Source organism: Populus alba, chromosome 5, assembly GCF_005239225.2.
Source record: "Populus alba chromosome 5, ASM523922v2, whole genome shotgun sequence".
Taxonomy (NCBI): domain Eukaryota; kingdom Viridiplantae; phylum Streptophyta; class Magnoliopsida; order Malpighiales; family Salicaceae; genus Populus; species Populus alba.
The window spans coordinates 18,751,977-18,773,135 of NC_133288.1; the positions used below are offsets into that span (position 1 = coordinate 18,751,977).

The 21,159-nt window shown below is 33.9% G+C and overlaps 2 protein-coding genes and 1 long non-coding RNA gene across 3 annotated transcripts; 1 reads left to right on the top strand and 2 right to left on the bottom strand.

Annotated features, from left to right (window-relative positions):
• Positions 1-3,672: 3,672 nt before the first annotated feature.
• Positions 3,673-5,523, top strand: LOC118061803 (uncharacterized). The gene is made up of 2 exons (XR_004689655.2): positions 3,673-4,232; positions 5,028-5,523. It is a non-coding gene; the product is annotated as an uncharacterized lncRNA (long non-coding RNA).
• Positions 5,524-6,399: 876 nt separating this feature from the next.
• LOC118061802 (light-harvesting complex-like protein OHP2, chloroplastic) lies at positions 6,400-8,799 on the bottom strand. Its single transcript, XM_035075379.2, has 2 exons — positions 8,057-8,799; positions 6,400-6,932 (listed from the first exon to the last, which is right to left on the bottom strand). Exons 1-2 carry the CDS (start codon positions 8,782-8,784, stop codon positions 6,818-6,820), a joined length of 843 nt encoding a protein of 280 aa, XP_034931270.2. The 5' UTR covers positions 8,785-8,799; the 3' UTR covers positions 6,400-6,817.
• A 3,225-nt stretch (positions 8,800-12,024) lies between these two features.
• Positions 12,025-15,493, bottom strand: LOC118061801 (uncharacterized). The gene is made up of 3 exons (XM_035075377.2): positions 15,308-15,493; positions 14,071-14,704; positions 12,025-12,473 (listed from the first exon to the last, which is right to left on the bottom strand). The coding sequence occupies exons 2-3, from the start codon at positions 14,619-14,621 to the stop codon at positions 12,404-12,406; spliced, it is 621 nt and encodes a 206-aa protein (XP_034931268.1). The 5' UTR covers positions 14,622-14,704; positions 15,308-15,493; the 3' UTR covers positions 12,025-12,403.
• Between the last annotated feature and the right edge of the window lie 5,666 nt (positions 15,494-21,159).

A 21,159-nucleotide genomic window follows, 5' to 3' on the forward strand; every position in this document is an offset into this window, starting at 1 on the left:
CCAGAATTAGAGGTGGCATTTATTTAAGAGGACCCAGCTTGTCTGCAAATCTTGCCACATGTAAGAAGCAGCGCTTGCATCTGGTCCGGCCACCCTCAAAACCGCCATCAGGAATACAAAGGTCTCTGCTGCCAATTTATTTTTAAGCCCTACCTGCCGGAAACCATCCAGAGCCATTAATCTAAGAGAGTACCGCAGTGGAGGGCTCCCAGGTTATCATTATCACACACAAGGCATTAGGTTAGGTATCAGTATCTACCACTATAATATGATTTTTTTTTTGTTCTCCAATCGATGATGACAGGGAGAGGAGATGCGTAATCTCTTTTAAACTTGAGAGTCCTTCCTTTAGTCCTTTTTTCACGGGACAGAGAGATTATTACTCTCGCCTGTTTTTTTCTACAAGAAAGTAGAGAAAAAGCCCCGCTCCACTTCAAAAGCTGATTACACAATCAGATTTGTATCGCGTCCTTTTGCGACTTGTTAAGATACGCGTGTCCCGAACTTCACAGGGGCCATGAACACTTCTTATCCAAGCTATCCGACAAGTGTTTTACCACGAGGTAAGTTTGTAACTTCCTTTATTAAGAAAAAAAACAGGTGTGTATGCTATTTTAATAAATTTTTATATAAAAAAAAGTTAATAATATATTTTTTATTCAACTTATTCAAAAACCTAATAAATTATAAATATAAGAATTATTAATTAAAAATTAAAATAAAATAATTAATCAAGTGTGATTTAATTATAAATAAATTTTAAAAATCAAGAATTAGAACATAATTAATACAATGTATTATAATTTTAGACTTAAAAACAATTAAGTAAGGATTTTATTTGAATAAATTTTTAAAATTAATTTTTAATAATATATATAATGTTAGTTAAGGAGCAAATTGATATTTGTAGAATTTTTTGGTTTCTTATTAATAAAAAAAGTTAAGTAACTTATTTTATTAAAGTAAAGTACAGTACAAAAAATCTAAAATATAAAAGAAAAGAGCTAATACTCAGATTCAATTTTTTTTAAAAGGATTTAGAATATTTTTTTTACCAATAGTTTATATATGGATTACCGTTAAAGGTCAAATATTTGAACAACTTGTAGTTTGTAATAATTTAGTCTTGAAGCAAATATTAAAAACAGAAAAGCATATTCTGATTTTTAGGTCATTGTAGAAACCTAAATAATTTCTAAATTTATTTAACAAAATCTTTATATATTTTTTTTAAAATTAAATATATCATTTTTGCTGTATGTCTCGATAAAGTCCAATAAAGTATACATATGGACTTGATTTAATCTGTACATTTCGTTGTTCACATTATTTTACTTGGTGCTGCCTGTTCTCGAGTCAGTTAAAAGGGGGCAAGTCCTTGATGTTCTTGCCCTGTAATTTCGGAGACATCTTCTTCTTAGAAGTTGACTAGGGAATGCAAAAAATGAGGTGGTGGCTCAACCAGGCGAGTCGTTTTAGTTCCAGAAGAGTTGCTCCTGGTACTGCTGCTACCTGGCTCTAGGCTTTGGATGACTAACTCAGCTGTCTCCTTTGGCACTGGAGTTCAATATTAAAATAACAATACAGCTTTTAGTAGGCATGTAAGATGCAACTACAATAATATGCACCCAAAGGATCTTTTAGCTATTAAAGCTGCTTCCAGTGACCAGATGCACTTACTTTCTCGGCTCATCAGCTTGTGTAGGTTCATCTTCAACTTTTAGAATCGCTGGTAGACCTGATAATGCTAAATCCTGCTTGTATTGCTTGCTCTGGCCTCCTGTGAGAACTCTAATCATGTGGAAAGATGCACAGCCACGAGATAATATAGGATCGGTGGTTAACAGACCCAAAGCTATTTCAGGAAACGTCCTGAAAGCTTCAAAAGGACCTTCTTGGAGGTCTAGCTGAAGCTTTTTCCAATAGTCCTGCTTAGTTTAAAAGTCCTATGCAGGTGCTCAACCTGAGTGTTTCAGAGTGAGACTGGACGCTGTAAAGGAAGAACCAAGAGTATTTTCCAAGGTCATGTTGGTTCACGAACTGTGTACTTCTGTACTTCCTGGCATGGATGGCTTACCTGCAAACATCTCTGCCAAGAGACATCCAGCACTCCAGAGATCGAAGTTACATAGTCTGTAGCACCCAGCAACAGCTCAAAAGTGTCACAACTCGGCTTGTGAGAGGTTGCTTCCAATAATTTGAATCAGCAATCAATGTCTCTGTGGTAAATCCACAAAATCCATGTCACTCACCATTATATTGTTGGTTGTTCAGGCTTATGTAGCCCTGCCAGAGGCAGTGGATCTTCCATTATCTCCCTTTTCCACATAGCCACTTTCCATTTTGAGCTGAATTTACCGAAAACTTTCCTTGTGCACAGCACATGGCCTTTTGGTCCAAGTACTGAATATAACATATAACTAATAACATGTTATACCATAAATGTTTTGGATATATATATATATATATATATATATATATATATATATATATATATATTTATTTATATTTTTTTTTTTTTTTTTTGATAACGTGGGTGTCCAGGTCAGCTTACGCGCACCACGACTAATCCCACGACCCACTGAACATCCTGCAAGCCCTAGTGAGCAGGTAAGGCACTGCGGGGATGACAGACATACCGCACGAGGAGGACCCAGTAGAGACAGGAAAGGAGCAAACTTTCCAGCCCCACTTTCACTGAGACTCGAACCAAAGTTCGAAGGAAGGAAAGTTACTCCTAACACCACTGAGCCACACCCCTGTTGGTGTTTTGGATATATATATATATAAAGAAGAAGGAAGGTGTATACAAGTAAAATATGTACATAAACAGTTATAATAAAGACATTTAGTTAAAAAACAGCATTAACTCTTGTGAATATGAGATTGAGAAAAAAACTCTAAAAGATGAGAGGTTATTAACGGTTGACATATGAATTGATAAAAAACTCTAAAATATAAAAAATTATTATCAAATTCTCAGGATCTTTAAAGTTTGAAACTTGTAGGTAATAAAAAAATAGACGATAACTTTGTAGTAAATAATTAAGTAAGCTTGCAATATTAATTTCATAAATTAAAAAAATATTTTATTATCCAGGAATTTCAATTCATGAATATAATAGTCATTCAATAAATGTAAATATTATTTTTTCTAAATTATTAAATTTACTTTGCATTCAAATTAATTGTTTTAATTATTTGATTTTCTTTTCAGTTAAATTATTATTTGTGTGAAGTGGATTTCATCATATTAATATTCTTGTAACCATGTAATACAAATTTGAAATTACATAATTAATTAGGATTAAGTTCATAATTAGAACCAATTAACTTAGAACTACAGAATTCAAACTTATTTTCTTATAATTTTAAATTTTAAATGTAAAGTCATTTTAATTGAGTCAACACAAATCAAAGCACATGTTTTCTAAGAATATATTTTCCTTTATTTTATCTTTTCAAATATATTAGACATCTAGATTTATTCGTTTTCATAATTAAATTTATATTTTTACAGTTTGTTTCTATAAATTCTCACAATTATTATTTGTAATTTTCTTTCTTAATGCCCCGTAACAAATTAATATATGCAAGTATCTTGCACGTCATTAATTAGCTAAACTCGAGTTCAAGCCAGAAAGTGGCGGTTGGATTTTTCCGGTTATATTTCCGGTTAGTTCCATGCCAATGAATACCATAGGAATAATAATGAAAAAGAAAAAAAAACCGACTTCAATAGAATTGGACTAGTTGGATTTTTCCACGTCATTTAATGGGTTGATTAAATGGATGTTTAATATTGTAATAATAATTATTTTTTATAAAATTTTTTATTTAAAAATATATTTAAATAATATTTTTTTAGTGCTTAAAATTTATTTTTAGTACAAACACTTTAAAATAATTTAAATATATATATAAAAAAAATAATTTTAAATAAAAAATCAAAATTTTAAGAAATGTACGGTCACCCGTGTTCGCAGAAACTTCCTCCTAAATAGAGGTCCTGTCTGATATGGCCGAGATCTGTGTTGGGCTGCCACTAAAAAAGTAGCGACGGCTATCAGCATTTAGCAACTGACCGTCACCCCCTTTAATCCCGTCCTTGCTTTCCTGGTACAAGCTCCAATCCAATGATTTCTCTAGGGTTTTGACAGCCCAAAAAAATAATTCTCTCCGGGGATTTCGCGTCAAGAAGGATCTCGCCCATCGTTCTCTGCGTCGTCGAGGTATGCTTTTCTTTCTTTCCTTATGATTTATGTGTGTCGGTAGTAATAGATTGTCAGCAGGGATTTGGATAAAAAAATTGGGTTCGTGCAAAATATTTTGTTAGGATGAAGCTGTTTCTCTTTTCTTATTTTTTAGGTTTCTAGGTTTTGATTGTATTTTCATTCTTTGAAATCTCTCTTCCTTTTTTTTTTTTTACACTTTGTTCTCCCAGCAAGAGATGAAGTTCTTAGCTTCGGTATGGTTTGCTAAGTTTAGCTAAGGTAAAACATAACATTCTCATTTGACGGAAACGGACTGGGCAATGGCATATGCCATTAGTTTGAAGGGAGATAAAGAATGTTATTCTGATGAATGAACGTTTGTGGGTTGCTGTGAAGCCCGTTTAATCACTTCATCAATTCAATCTTCAAAATTTGCATATGAAGAGCTGGGTTTTTTTTAGCTAACCCTGACATTACACATTATTGACTGGAGATAATTTTGGTTTGGTAGCCATTCTAGCTGGATTTTGTGTGCATTATGCTAAAAATATAGGAGATCCTACTTCTTTGTTTCCATGAGTGGATTTATAGTAGAATTCTTTTTATTGTTGCTTGATACGGATTAACATGAGGGCAAGATCAGTTTGGTTAGAGTCACTCTTGATAAACAGAACATGAGAAATGGTCGTTTCTTAAGATCATCTCGATGAGAGAAATTTTAAAGATGTATTTTATAAGCAGGTTTAAACACTTTGGGATGTCATGATGTATTGCATTGATAACAAACTAGCAAATTTTCATATCTTGTTGCAGTAAACTCCATGAATTGAAATGTGTCAGTATCGACCATGGGAAGATGATTCAGCACAAATTGAAGATTATGAACAACGTACTAGAAATAACACAGGGCATGTAGATACAAGGTTGGAGGCTCGGGTAGCTTTATTGGAGGCACGGATGGCAAATGTTGAGGCTCGAGTGGAAAGACTTGAGGCGAAGATGTTCTTTTTGCAAAAGGGAATGCGTGTAGTGTGTGCTTTGTTTTTGGTCACTCTTGCATATGCTGTATGTAAATGAATGCTGGAGATGATTCACTTATTAGTCTCAGGCTCGTATCTGTGCTGCTCTTAATGAGATACACTGGAAAATGTGTTCCATAAAATGAAGAATATTTGTGCCCGCATAAAAGGCGGAAAGATGACAGTCTATATATACAATGCCTAATGTCCACTAGAGTAGAAGATAGCCCGCAGGGAGGACTAAGTCATGAGACCTGGTATTTGTTAATATATCTGCGTATTACGAATTTTGTCTGAATGGCAATTACCAATCATGATGCTAGATTGTTTATCTTCCTTTAGGTTATGAGGCTGTGATTTTATTCTGCAAATTCACATCTTCACAAGCTGACATACTACTATGCAGCTATTTGTTCTGAGCAAGGTGCTGGAATGATCTGTTACCATCTACTGCAGGAGAACCGCAGATGGCATGCATGATGAAATTTATTGTTCCAAATTGCTACAAAAATTTGAAGGCTTTGGTGATCTTCTGGTGGCCAGTTTAGGTGCAAGAATGTTTTCCAATGGTTCTTAAGTTCCTTCTCTGATAAGCTACAGGCTGACAGCTCACTGGAATATGGTTCTCGCTGCTAACAGCTCACTGGAATATGGTTCTTGCTGCTAACAGAACGAGCAAGTCGATCTCCTTTATACTTTTGAGGGTTGCTCGTAGAGCGTTAGAGATCCAGCCTCAGTGAAACTCTTAACGTTCAAACTTTTCCATGCAAATGGTGTAACAGACTTGAACACGAAAAGATAAAAAGAACCAAAGAAAAAAGAAAGGGGCTTCCGTCTGGAATCTGGATAATGACCAGATCTAGTTTCCTTATTCCAGATGTTGAAGGCTTGTTCATGATTTAACAGATGATAAATCAAGTTTAATGGCAGATAATTAAGGTAATGTTCTATATGATTTTTATAAATTGCTTTAAGTTAACTTAAAGAAAAAACTATTAAGTATATTTAGTTGGAAATAACTTTTAATTTAAATAAAAAATTGTTATAAAATTAAGTCAAAATTTTAATTTAATTAGAAGCTAAAATTTTCTAATTTTAACTTATGGATTCTAACTTGTACTATATATATTTTTTAAATAGTTATAATTTATTTTTATCAAACATGCTTCTAACTGAAAGTGGAAACTATAATTTAAAAGTCATATCAAACGAAGGGAAAAACTAAGCCCTGGGTTACAATGATGAATAATTGAAACTGAAAATAATAGCAGAGGGATGAGAAACAGAATGTATGTTACCCAATTTCATCAATAATGGGATGAGCAGGCGGAATTTGGTTATGAACATTATGCAAGGATAGCCCTCCACTTGCGAACGATGGTCGCTGAAACAACCTCTTCTTCATGATGTATAAAAATGGATGTTGTCTATTGAAGACGAGATAATATAGATCACCGAAGGAGTTGCAAAACAATGTATATGCTACAGCAATTACAGAAATCAAAACGTATAGGTGTCTTTGAGGACGAAGAAGGCAATTGCAGAGATCAAGAGGTATCCATGGCTCTGAGATCAAGCGTGAAGTTATTCCAGATCTATTATCCCGAAATTGGACAGAAGAATCTTTACTTGATCAACAAAGTCTGAGCCCGTTGCATACTCTGTTAGCATCCCGACAGCAAAACCAAACATTGCCCATCTGCTCAACCAGAAATGCAAGCGGCGTCAGATCACGTAGAGCTTTATTTTTTCATGAACAGAGATGTGAACGCATTTTCTCTTTCATTTGGGAAATGAGGGATTTTTTTTTTTTTTGTCAGCGCAGGATAAATTACAAACAGTCTGCAGAAACCTTATGAAGGATTATGCTGGAACTCAAAACGAATAGATTACAATTTAAAGGGAAGAGCTGGTTTTTGAAAGGGAAAAAGAAAAGAAACACTTGCAGAACTGAAATCAAGAAAAACTAGGGGTAAACATGAGAGTGAAAAAACATCTTTCTCGCTTCAAAAGAAGCTTTTGCAGGTCTGTGGTGCAATGGATGCGTAGCACCCGCACTGCCTTGCCTTGAGCACTACTGATAGGTTAAGCATGGAAAATCACCAAGATAGTGAACATTACAGGGGTCACAACGTCGTGAGAAGCATTACCTTGAAGGAGACTATATTTAAGCACAATCTAAAAAGGAAAAATGTGCACCCTTTTCCTTTCAAAGGCTCAAGAACAATGGGTTTGAAATACTTTCAGTTATCTATTCAAGGAGGCATTCTTGCTGATATGATCATTCCAAGGTTCTCCTGCATAGGCTCTAATTATTTGTTCTAACAAGGAAGATGACTGAAACTAATTTGGCAAGAAACTAACTACTTTTAAGCCAGTTTTAGTGGGAAGAAGCCATATCATCACTTCTCTTTTCTCTACGAACAATGTATCTTTTATTTTATTTTATTTTATTTACGTGAGTGTCTAGACCAGCTTGCGTGTACCACGACTAATCCCACGATTCACTGAACATCCTGCAAACCCAGTGAGTATGTAAAACACTACGGGAGTAACAGGCGTGCACGGTGAGGTTTGAACCCAAGATACAGAGGAAGAGAACAAGTCCCTTCAACCACTAGACCAAGACCTCAAATGTATCATTTTGATTGGCCATAGTCATTCAATTTCACTATTCAGGACCATGTAACCATCAACTTGGGGAAACACCCACGAACCTATCCAGTTAGATGAAGTATCCACGTAAACCCAGATAACGTAAACTTTGAAAAAATCCAAATTGCACAGGGAAAACTACAGAAAAACAAAAACAAAACTTATTACCTCCCATTAGCAATCTCATTCTTGCCAACGAACCCAAAGAAAGGACCTTGATCTGCTTTCTCAAGCTTCTTCTGCTTAAAATATTCTTGAAGCTCCTTAGCCTTTTTTCTCTGAAACTCCAAAGTCATCACATTTTTGTCCTCCACAGCCAATTTAGCAGCTGGCTTGGGTGGTGGAGCCACTGGAGAAGACGGTGAAGAAGGAGGAACGGGCTTCAAGGGAGGCGATGGTGATGCAGGCGGGGAAGGTTCTCTAAGAGGAGGGGCCACGGGTCTCCTTACAGGCCCTTCAGCTTGAGAGCTCCTTATGGTCACAATATAAGGCTTAGTTGTTGTAGAAAACCTATAGTAAGAAGATGTCGAGGAGGCTGATGAAGAGGAAGATAGAGAGGAGCAAGATGATGATGATGATGAAGGGTTTGGGATTTTGATGTACGGAATTGAGGATGCCACTGACATTTTCTCCTGCTCTTCTTTCTTAATCCAAGTACTAAATCCCTCTCTCTCTCTCTCACTAAATTCTTTATCAGTAGGATAATTGTTTCTTTTTCTGTGCAGACGTGGGGTTCTTCTTCTTGTTTTTTTTTTTGGTTTAGGAGGGATTTTGTGTATGTGAGGTGTTCTCAGAATCAGAAGAGAAGAGGTGTGTGGATAAGGTGCGGCCAAGTTCGAAGGAGCGGTGACTTTGGCGCTTAGCAGCCACTCAATCATGTGAGATGTTACCAACATGCCCCTCTTCTCTTCGCTCACCAGAAATCACTGCGTGTAAGAAAGGCTCCAGTTTTTCGTTTTGACGCGATCTAGTGTATATTAGTTACATTACCGTGCGATCCTTTCGGGTTAATTTTTTTACATAAATAAAATAAAATGAAACTAAAATTTAAAAATATTAGTTTTTTTTTTTTATAAAACTATATTTAAGAGTTTTGGGTTTGACTACAATGTCTAATCCAAAAGTAATATTTATAATATTAATAATAAGATTAAACTTGCATAACCTAAGTTTAAGTGAGTTTGACTGCAACACCAGACCCAATAGCCTTAGATGTGGGTCTGACTGCAAGGTTGTGTTATAAAAGTGTGATAATTAACCCATCAAACCTGGAATTCACGTCATGAAAGTTTGATAACTAAATAGAAAAAAAATTGACGAGTTAACTGGGTTAAACAGTCAAACCAGGTTAACCCGTCAAGCTCGGGATACGTGTTATGAAAGTCTGATAATTAAAAAGAAAGAAATTTAACATTAAAAAATTAAATTAAATGAAAACAATTAATGAAAAAGAAAAAAGTAAAACAAAAAAATTACAGGTTAAACCGTCAAACTTGGGATATGTATCATAAAAATATGATAACTAAATAAAAAAAATTAAACATTAACAAATAAATTAAAAAAATTTATTATAAGAAAAAAACACAAAGAAAAAAGCAAATAATTAAAAAGATTAAAAAGAAAAAAGAAAAAAAAAAGACAGCTAGTATTTTAGTATGTGTTATTATATTATGCTATTATAAGTATAATTATAATATGTAAGTTATATTATTATAATTATAATTATAATATATAAGGACAGGCATGGGAAAGCTGCAGTGCTTTCCCCACGGCTTTTAGAGTATTACATAATTAGTCAATGCATGCGCTACATGATGGGTTTTTTTTTTTTATTTTTATAAAAATTATTATAAAAATTTATAATATAAAAAATAATATATGTAGATTTTTTAATGCATATTTATTATTCAAAAAATATAATAAATTAAAAAATTTATATACACATATAATCAAATAAACTAAGAGTTATGTGTGCTAATAAATAAATAAATAATCATTAATAATATCTAAAAACAAAACTTGAAAAACCGAGAAAGATATAGATCATGATATTTAATCTTGAAATATAAAATATTAAATTGATTGAATTAAAAAAAACATGTAAGGCTATACATATTAAAAATATCATTTGAAAATAATTTCTTTTTATTTTTAAAAATATAGTTTATCTATATTAAAGATAAAAACAAAACTATAGGTGAACCAGAAAAACCTCTCTGAAAATAAACGCTAACAAAAAAATCAATATTATTTAAAAGAGACCCTCTAAATAAAATAAAAGAGATGATGTTTTGTCTATTTTTTCGGGTTTTAGTTTTTTAACTGGTCACGTTACTTTATCTCTTTTTAATTGCATTCTTCAAAGTTATATTTTCATGGTAAACATGCCAGACCTAAACGCCATGGATCTGGCAACCATGCTAACAATAAATGACGTGTTGCCTGTTTTGCCTAGATTCCAGCTACTATGGAACTAGAAAAACATGGCTTATGCTCTTTTGACCCAAAAACTTGTTTTGCAAACCCTTTTGGCTCAAAACACCTACAAAACACCTTAGAAACCATGACAAACCCATTTATGGCCTTAATAAACCCAAAACACCTCCAAAAAAAAAAAAAACTGAACTCAGTCCAAAACCAAAAATCAACTCGAGTTCAGATCTATTTTTTTCACGAACTTTTAAAGTACAAAAACACCTAATATGAACTTCCCGTGTCAAATTGAATAATTTGACACAAAAACATTTCATTTTGGTAGCCTAAATTGGTGTAAATGATAAATTTCTCTCTCTACAACCGGAATCCAGCGACCCCCCCTCTCTCCTCTCTTAATCAGGGACAAAAAAATAACAAAAATAAATCTCTATGCCAAAATGGAATTGGAACAATTTCGAGGGACTGCAATTGTATAATTTTAGTGATTATTTAAGTTAAAGGACCAAAATGAATGTTTTGAAACTTATGGTACGTCACCTATGTTTGTTGTGTTTTTCATTTTGGTCCCTCTCTTCCAATCCCACCATTTCATAAGAATTTGAAATCAAGTGCTCTTTAAATAGGACTTGATTGCCCAAAAATAAAGTTTGAGGACCAAATTGAAAAAAAATTGCACAATGAAAAATGTAGAGTTAAAATCCCACGCGTTTTAGTATATAAGTAATTTTTTTACTACAACTTTAAATATTTTATCATCTAAAAAAATATTAAATTAATATTTTTAAAATTTTTAAAATGATTTTAATGTACTAATATAAAAAACAAATGAGAAATATTAAAAATAATATCATTTTGAAATATTTTTAATTGAAAAACACTAAGCTGTGCACTATCAAATAGAGATGGAACTGAGGAAGCTAGATTTGGAGAAACCCCCGATCTTTTATCCAAATATAGATTATCACTAAATATTATAAAAGCTTAAAACACGTGGGAAAAGTATTAAGTGGATTATAATAGTGAATTTATGGTTTTGCTCTAAAAAAAGATTAATTGAACTACCATTGAGGGGGGGGGGGTCTTTTCACGAGGTTGATTTTTCATTCTATGTTTCTCAAGGGACAACTCGTTCTTTTCTCAATTTGTTTGCATAGGAAATTCAAATTGCTCAAGGTATGGCTTCAAGGGATTTTGCGTAATTTCATAAAGGTTTTTTCATATGAATTATTTGGTCCCAGGACAATGTGATAATTTGATGAATAAAATGAGAACAAAAAATGAAAAAGAGTTGTGATGCGCGCGTCAGAGTATCTGCCGCTCTGCTGCCTTCGAGCAGCACATGTAGCTTACTCTAGCGGTGAAAAACTTCCTTCCACCGTGTCAATAGACTCCTAGCGGTGTTCTTTTCTTCAGGAGACGATGTGTGTTAGTTGTTTCTTGGAGGATTGTCGTCGACAATATTGTATTCTCTTCTCATGCCTTTATCTGGTCACACGGTTATTCCTTTCGGGTTGTTCTCGGAGCACTTAAATCTATCCTCGAAATAAATAGAAAAGGAGAGAAACAGTTCAACTTGGTCTCGTATTGCTGTGATTCCTGGAAAAGCTTTCTCGTTAGTCTGAAGACTGAATAAAAATGGTGAAGGTGAATAATATCACAAAATGGGAGCATGCAAGCTAATCCATCAAACTACCAACAAATGGCCAAAAATAACATGAGACATTAATTGAGAAAACAATTGGCAGGGCAATCACAAGTAACAAGAATAAGGTGATAACACAGCGTGAAGATTAGAGCAACAAAATTGAAATCCTCATCAATTGAATATAGGCACAAATGATCGGAGTCCAACAGGCGTGGCCAGATATAGAACTTCTCACTAATTTGCTATGGATGCGTGGCCAGATGCAGAACTCCTTGCTGTGGTAGCATTTCATATGCACTCAATTACTCTTTCTTCTTCAACAAAAATCAGTTGATCCAGGGAGAAAGCAGATAACCTCTGTTAGTAGTAGCAAATTCAAGGGATGTACCAGGCATCTTGAGAAACTTGGGCGCTGCCAAAACTCTGGTAATTGATCACATAATCACACATGAACAACTTCTTTCATTTCCATTCTCAAATTCATCATCTGATCCACCTGTTTCACTGTCATGGATCAAGTGTACGAATCAGCAAAATTGTCATGATGAATATTAACCAGATAGAAAGGAAACCTAAATGAGAGACGAGTTAGATTAGAAAGTCTGCATAATGCATAGCAAAATGCTACCAAAAATCTTTATACAAAACAAGTGGACTCCTTCACACTTTAGGACCAGAAATTATAGAAACCATGTCACGTAGGAAACCAACTTGCTGACTCCAATGGTACCCAACATTTATAGCTTTCTTCAATCGTCGCATATGCATATGGCAGGGGCTGTTGTAGATGCAGGAAATGGATGCCCAAATCATAGACCAATAATACTTGAACATAATGCCTCTCCAATATGGAAATAGCAATCAGAAGACCCATCTAACACACTTCAGTTGTGTAGATGGAAGCAAGCAACAAACAAAATAACATCTATAGACACACTTCAAACAGTGGTCAGACTGACAGAAGATCCAGTATAACCAATCCAAGACAGTAGAAGAACAGAACCAGTGCCAAAATAGGAAAGAGGCTTGAGGCCACGTTGCTATTTCAGGCTGTTAATTCTTAGAGTTGCCATTTGCAAATGGCAAACATGCACCACGGTCAATATAAAATTGTTGAGTATCAGAAGAGAACTATCTTTTGGCAAGTCTTAGAGAGATGCACGCAATTAATATATCACCGGCATTTCACTTCAAGCCTTCAGCTAGTTTGATCATACACATGGAAAGGAAATGGTTTGATCAAACAAAGCTGATTTACAGAAAGGAATGTGCAGTGAGAAGTGACAATGTGCATGGAAAGAGACTGGAATGCAAATGTACATGAATTAGCAAAGAACTGTGAACAAAAACAATATAAAGAAACTCAAAATCACCAGTGAAAGAAGAACACGCTACAAATAACACAATTCATGATAAGGAAATGAGAAGAACTGATGTAAACAAAATATTCCCTGCCCTCACTTTTGAGAGTCTGCTCTGGAGCAAGGACACAAAACCTCATCCATCATAGCTATGGTCAATCACAATCATAAATCCTTAGTGTTTTACTCAGTTTCAACATCTCCAGACACATCTCATCCTTTTATCCCTTGAGCTAAGGTTCAAGTTGAATGCTCATATTATCATATAGATCACTTAACCTCCACTTGTTAGTACGAGATTGGCCAAACTTGCTGAAAGTTTTATTTGTTTCCTTATCAGGCAATCAAAATATAATTATCACTTTTTAAGATTGCGAGTAACCTGATCTTCTTAAGACTGTACTGATATGGACGAGTCATACAAAATGACTCAAAAATAAACATCTCATGTTAGTATTCCAACTGAAAGACAATCAACCCATTAAAGCTCATGAGAAACAGGGTCCATGTTTAGCAATATGGGAAATCAGAACTTGTGCAGATTTAACTTGGAAATTCAAAAAGACAGTGGTACCCCTAGAGGTGCATATAACGGAGGCTTATGCCACATGGACAAGAGCACACATTAAACAAATTCCAGAAGAGGTTTTGCAATCTCCTTGATATGCTTGAAACATGAATTAAACTTAATGCAGATCTCATAAATTCAAAATTTAGATCAAGACAAGGTACTCCCATACCTTGGTTCAAATTCCCTAATTTCAGCAAGCTCACTCCCACAAACATCGGTCCACTGCACTTTTCTCCTTTCTGTATGACCAGGGATATCACTACCTTTTTCATTCAATGGCTCGCTCTGATTAGCATCCTCAACAGGAACTGAAATACTTTTTGATGTCTTCTTCAAACTACTCCTAAGAGTAACTTTTATTGCATTATTATCACCTTCGAGTTCAGTTATGAGATCTTTTCCCTTGTCAGCAACAAGAGGATCTGGCAAGACATCCTTCTGTTGGGCAGGGCCTACTTTGAGAGGCGATGGGGATTCAAGTCCTGCGGAAGCGCGCCCAAAGCAGACAAAAGAAGCGCAGCCGCGGGAAAGCCGGTTCTTCAAGGAAGCCAGCTGGAGGTCAAAGTCAGGTTCTTGGTCCACCAACTGGTACTGATTCCACGGCGTAACTCTCATGGGTTTGTCTTCGTGCTTCTGACCCAAGAGAAGAAGGGTCAAGCCCTTGCTATACCCAGAAGCCGAAGAAGAGAAGAACCCTCCTCCTTCCACTGCCAATAACATTAGTTCTGATCATCTGGGCATCAATATATATTTTCTGTGTAGCTCCCCACACCGCCCCCTTGCTACTAACAAAGACACCAGCCCTTCATAGAGTAATTATTTCATGGTCAGATAGGTTGCCATCAAAACACCACAAAAAATCAAATATTAACAAAAACAAAAACAACCATATGTTAGTGATTATGAGAAGGAGAATTGCTCAAATTATATTCGTTTCTGACCAATGAATGGTTAGATTTATCACGGTGATCTTCAAACTTTAAATCCCAGAACCACACACGAGAAAGAAAACAAAAAAAGCTATCCAAAAGTGGCAAAGAAAATGGCATTAATATAAAGAGTTAGATCGCCAACATCAGTAATCTGGTCAAAGTTACAACAGCCCATTTAATACAAAGTCATCAAACAAACATGGTCAATCCCAATTTTGACCATTAAAAAAAAAAACAGGTATCGATCATGAGATGCTTAAAAAAAAAAAGACGTGATATCCCAAACAGGATTCAACTGTTCAACGAGAGAAAGATGGCTGGCATGCATCAATTCACTTTAAAAAAAAAAAAAAACAAGAAGAGGGGAAAACAAGAGCAATTCAGCTGCTAATTTTACTCCCTTTTGGTTGTAACAAAGTGGATATTTCCTTTCTCTTTTTTTCTCGGGAACCAAACAGAAAATCTTTTGAGTACCTGATAGCGACGCGATAGATCTACGAGAGAATCTGGAGGACTAAAACGGCGGCGCCGGCATGTCGGATCCAATAAATCGGCGAGGAATTTGAGAATAGTGTAGACAGCAAGTAAATAAAATGAGAAATGTAGTTGTTAGTGAGTGGAAAGTAAATTGAAATAGAAGAAAAAGAAAAGAAAAGAAAGAAAGAAAGTTTGGGCTTACTCCTGGTTCAAATTATTTAAAAGGTGGATAGGGATCGTGGCGCATGATAGCGATTGGGCCCCACCTCTTTTTCTTATTATTATTTTAGTGAGGAGTACTTTATTTATTATTTTCTGTTACTTATGTGAAATTTGGGAAGGAGAACATATATTTCGGTTAAAAATGTTTTTATTTGAAAATATATTAAAATAATTTTTTAAATTTTGTATATTAGTATATTAAAACTATTAATTTAATATTTTTTTAATTAAAACATATTTTTTAAAAACATTATAAATAAAAGTTAATATACTTTTAAACACGAGAAAAGAGAAAGTTGGCTTTTGTTTGATTGTCATCATGTATGCACGCAAGCTTTCTTTTAACTAACAAGTCAAGTCCACTTTTTAATTATTTATTTAATTAATTTATTGATTGTATTAGTAATTATTGACTTGCAAATTCTTCTTGTATCTTCCACCCTTTTACTCTTTCTACTTTCAGGAATTTAACTACTATTACCACTTCTAATCATTTCTTAATTATATTTAATTATCATTAATATCTTTAAAAAGTATACCAAAAACACCGTCGTTTTTACCCAAAAACAATAGACACTATCTTAATTTAGTGGTTAAATTGCATGAACTCTAATTTGGTTTTTGAAAACAATATTTCGACAGACCAATAACTATTATCAAATGTTAATTAACGATAAATAACATTTTATTTATGAAATATGTTTTACTCGTAAGTCTGACGGCAAAGTAGTTGATGATGTTTTAAAATCCAATATGCTCAATAATCAGGATTTTTGAGTATTTGAATAAAGGGTAATCATATATCAATATTTTATTTTTTAGAGTTTCACAAAGTTTGATGATTAATGATGAAAAAAATTTGACAAAAAAAAACCTCTTCTATATCTTTCAAATGTTGTTAAAAGTCATGATTTTTATTAACATGTCATCCACATAAGCTTCCATGTTCTTTCCGGTTTGGTGTTTGAATAATTTGTTGATCATCTGCCAGTAAATAACCCTCATGTTTTTTAAGCCAAAGAGCATTGTTTTGTAGCAAAAGGTTCCTTTTTCTTTAATGAAAGAAGTCTTCTCCTTATCTTTTAGATAAATAAGGATTTGATGGCACTCTGAATTAATATCCAATGAACTTAACTGTAAAGTTCAATAATTTATCAATTTTTTAGAGATGAAAACTATTATTTAAATAGATCTTGTTTTGGTCAGTAAAGTCCACACACATTCTTTATTTTTTAGTGTCTTTCTTCATTGTGACCATATTAGCCAACCGATCCAAATACATAACCTCCCAAATGAACCCAACAACTGATAATTTATCTACTTCTATAGTTATTTCCTGTTATCTCCCCCTCCTAAAGTTTCTCTTCTTCTCTATTTGGATCAATTTGAAATCTAGTATATATTTTCAATTTCATAATTTGTTTTAAATTATTTTCAATAAGGTTAATATGGTTTTATTTCCTGATACGTAGATAAATAAGTTAACCCGAGTTGATCGAACCAATCTAATATATTATTTTTTTAAAAATTTGGTTTGACCTACATCACAACATGTACTAATAATCTAGTATATACTACTTAAGAATAACACTACATATTTTCATTTCTCTCAATCACTCACTCAGCTCCTTCTTCTTTATTTGTTAGAAAAAAAGTGAGAATCTTGGAGCTTACCTATACCTAAAAATGAAAAACTTTTATGATTGATTATTATTATTATTATTATTCAATAAGAAGTTCAATATAATGGAGTTTAATTTTTTGTGATGAAATGCATTAATTCAAATATTTGATGGTATTTTTTTTCAATGAAATATTTGATGATCTTAAAACTCTATCAAAGAAGAATATTTTAATGTCAGTATATAAAAATTATTATAAATATAATTACTGTGAAGACCTAACAATGGTTACCTCAGGTTGGAGGGTGATTTTTCCACATCAGCACACCTCCTCTGGCCTCAAGATTTTAAAATGCAACTCGTGAGATGCCGTAGTAAATGGTTGGTATGGCAAAATCAACGCCCCTTCAAGTCTCTTGAAGATCAATTTACTTCACAAAAAATAAGACCAGGAACTGGTAAATTGTTTTTTTTTTTAAATTAAAAACTGATAATAAATTGTTTGAATCTGTCATTTTTGGATGGTCCCATAGTCATCAAAAACTAACGGTATGGACAAACTCTTGCACTATCGAGCTACTTAAGAGCTATTTGTCCGAATTCGGTGCCGAAGCGGACACGACAAGGAAAAAAAAAGGTTTACTGGTCAGAATGACTTGATAGATAAGACTTCCGAAGCTTATTGCATTAGTATTCACGAGTCTACGAAAATGATGTGATTATATATATATATATATTTTTTTTAAAAAAAAGTCATTGAATTGGAACAAAAAAGAGATGCAATGGTGATAAATAGAGTAACATGTTCGAAATGATGAGTGTTGTTGATTTTTAAAATATTTTTATTTAAAAATATATTAGAATAATAATTTTTTATTTTTTAAAATTTATTTTTAATAATACATTAAAATGATATAAAAATATCAAAAAAATTATTAATTTAAAATAAAAAAATTCAATTTTTTTTTAAATACAAACACAAACAAACCTTATATTAATCAAGTAACCCAATTGGTTCATTATTTACACACACCTATCCTATTTTAGAATCATAAATAAGACTTACGAGGTAATAAATGTATAATTTTAAAGATGACAATTCTAACTTTAAGCATCACAAGCTATAATATATTAGGGAAAAATTACCCTTTATTAATTTAATTTATTTTATAATTACCCGTTATAATTTACAAGATTGTTTTCATTTAATAACTAAGAAAGCATTTATATTTTATATTCAATAATTTTTTTTAAAAAAACTTTCTCCATCTTCTTCCCCTCCACGCCAAACCTAGTCATAATCTTCCATTTTCTTTGATCTCTCACCAACCACCATCTTCAACAACAGTCTCACCAAATTTTAAGTGACTAGATATATTATACGCAGTAAACAGCAATATTGGCATGTTGTTCGGCAACCCCTTAATCCTGTTAAGTGAGTTCATCAGTAATTGAAAAAAAAAAAAAAAAAAACCCTATAAATCTATTTCAAATAAGTCCAACAGCTTTGGAATAACGATTTTGAGATTTCTTTATGAAAGACTTCTCCGTCCTCAGGTTGACAACTAACAATGTAAAGAGTGATTTTCCTATGTTTTTATTTTAAAAGATAAAACACCAAGCCAAATTGATTTGATTGGATTCCTTGAAATGCAATTTTTGAAATTAATTCAATTAGGTAGTTGGAATCGTTGAGTTTTTGGTTGGGTTTTATAACACTGCGTCCATGTCCATGGATAATTTTATTTCTAAATATTTTTTTTTTTGTTTTTTTTTTGTTAACGGTAAATATTTAGACCAACTTACATGTATTTTGACTAATTTTTTAAGATTTTAAAATTAATAATAATATAAATCTCTAATAATTCTGAGATTTATAACACTCAAATTTATGACCTTTAAATAACAAACTCAACGCATAATCCATTGAGCTACACTTTAATAATTATAAATTTTCTTTTCTTATTTGGGCTTGTAGATCTTCCTCTTTTCAGTATATCCTATTTCTTACAAGTAGGTTAGGTTACAACAGAAGAAAGCCATGGAAAACGTGTGCTGGCTAGCACATATATACATATAGCAGCCGGCGCAAGTAATTGATCACATGCAGCCGTCTCAGCTTCAAGGATTTAATAATTTAATGGTCACGGTGGCACCCTAATAGCTCTAAAGCTTATGGTTGCCAGAAATAAGAAAGGTCCAGTGGGTCGTGCAAGAAGCAGCCGGCGCAAGTAATTGATCACAGGCAGCCGTCTCAGCTTCAAGGATTTAATAATTTAATGGTCACGGTGGCACCCTAATAGCTCTAAAGCTTATGGTTACCAGAAATAAGAAAGGTCCAGTGGGTCGTGCAAGAAGCAGCACCGCCAACTCCCGAGGCAAGAACATTGTCGCTTTAATGCATGGATGAGGACCACCAACTTTATCGGAAGTTAACCTGAAACTTCCAAGGAAATGCTGAGTTCCTGTGAAAGGGAAGTGTGCCTGTCATGCTGCAGAGAGCAAGGGGTCAGAAAGGAAACAAACAAGGCAGTAAATTAATGAGCCTCGTCTTAAAACTCCCCGTATAGGAGGCTATAGCACCCTGTAAAAAGCTTTGGCCAATCATTTAGATTCCACTCCACCATGCAGAGGTCTGTTTCGGCAATAATTTTACTGGTTTTTCCTTCTCGTGTCGGGGACAAGATTTTTAGTCTTTTGGAGAGGACATTAGTAATTATGAACAGCTCGCTGGCCTCGTCTGTCTTTCCAATCTTGGATGTCTCCTTGGATTAGATCATCCCTAGATTTTCTGTGTCGAGAACTAGGGCCTTAAATTGTCAATAATAGGCCACACAGTGATGGCGGTGGCTTCTCTTTCCATTCCCAGATGTCTTCATTAATTCTCTCTTAGTGGTTGTTCTGCAAATACAATGTTCAATCATATGAATTATCTATTCATTAATTTTGTCTTAACGCCAAATATTCATTCAATCTGGACTATAAAGGGTCGGTGTCTCTGGGCCACACACGTTCGACATGGAAAATATCCCAACTTGAATCAGATTAGTCAAAGATGGAGTTCTCCACAATCTATTCTTTCTCATAATTCAACAGTCAAACGATGAATTTAATTGATAAATCTTTCTATGGAAAGCAGGAGGAGAAACTTGTGGCCTGGAGTTTTCCGATAATCTTCACCACTTTCTTGTATGACAGCGGCCATGGTATTCTTTTTGTAGGTTCTTTTCTTCAAGGTCAAGACATCCATAAACCTACGAGTTTATGACCAGACTCCTTTCTCTGAGCTGTCGAAAGGTTTTGCTCCTGTTTTTATACGCAAAAGAAATGCCCTAAAACCGATTTTTATCGATTGTGAATATAAACATTAAATCTAGATTTCATAATTTAGATAATGGATGCGGTTAGCGCCAAAAGTTGGAATATGATGAACTCGATAGGTTACGCGTGTTTGTCACCTATGCACTCACTCAAAAGCATAATTCTAGACCAGGATGCTAATTGCTATGCAAACCCTACAATAAACTTTTAAGCCAATCTCGTTGGATCAATGATTGAGGGAGTGGTCTAAAAGTGGTGGCGTTGCTTTTCTTTCTCTTCATCTATCTTCCCAAATGTTTAGATCAAATTGAAGTCTCTTAAAAGTGATTCGTAAATGTGCTTTTGGCGAAAAAAGACGAGTTGTGGGTCATATAGCCACCAATACCTTTATCAACTGCAGAGGAGTCCAGGAATTACAGAGAAAAAAATAAAACAAGATTGAGGAAACAGAAACATCAATCATTTTTTAATGGAAGGTTAGCAAGTTGAATGGGATTCTCTTAATGCAAGAACTGATTGCGAGAGCGAGTAATGATGATAGGTAAGCTGCATATTCATTTCTAGCCAAGCCAATGCAAGGAGAGACCTGAGCATGTGGGATTGTGGACCCCATGATCATTGTCTGATATAAGATTACAAATGGCGCCTGACACCCTGTTACAGCAGCTGAGCTGCTACTCTGGC

Coding starts and splice junctions, on each gene's coding strand:
- LOC118061802 (XM_035075379.2), bottom strand. CDS start 8,784: ATGTTGGTAACATCTCACATGATTGAGTGGCTGCTAAGCGCCAAAGTC. Junction 6,933..8,056: donor AATGAGATTGCTAATGGGAG/GTAATAAGTTTT, acceptor CTGGTTGAGCAG/ATGGGCAATGTTTGGTTTTG.
- LOC118061801 (XM_035075377.2), bottom strand. CDS start 14,621: ATGTTATTGGCAGTGGAAGGAGGAGGGTTCTTCTCTTCTTCGGCTTCT. Junction 12,474..14,070: donor ATTAGGGAATTTGAACCAAG/GTATGGGAGTAC, acceptor GATCCATGACAG/TGAAACAGGTGGATCAGATG.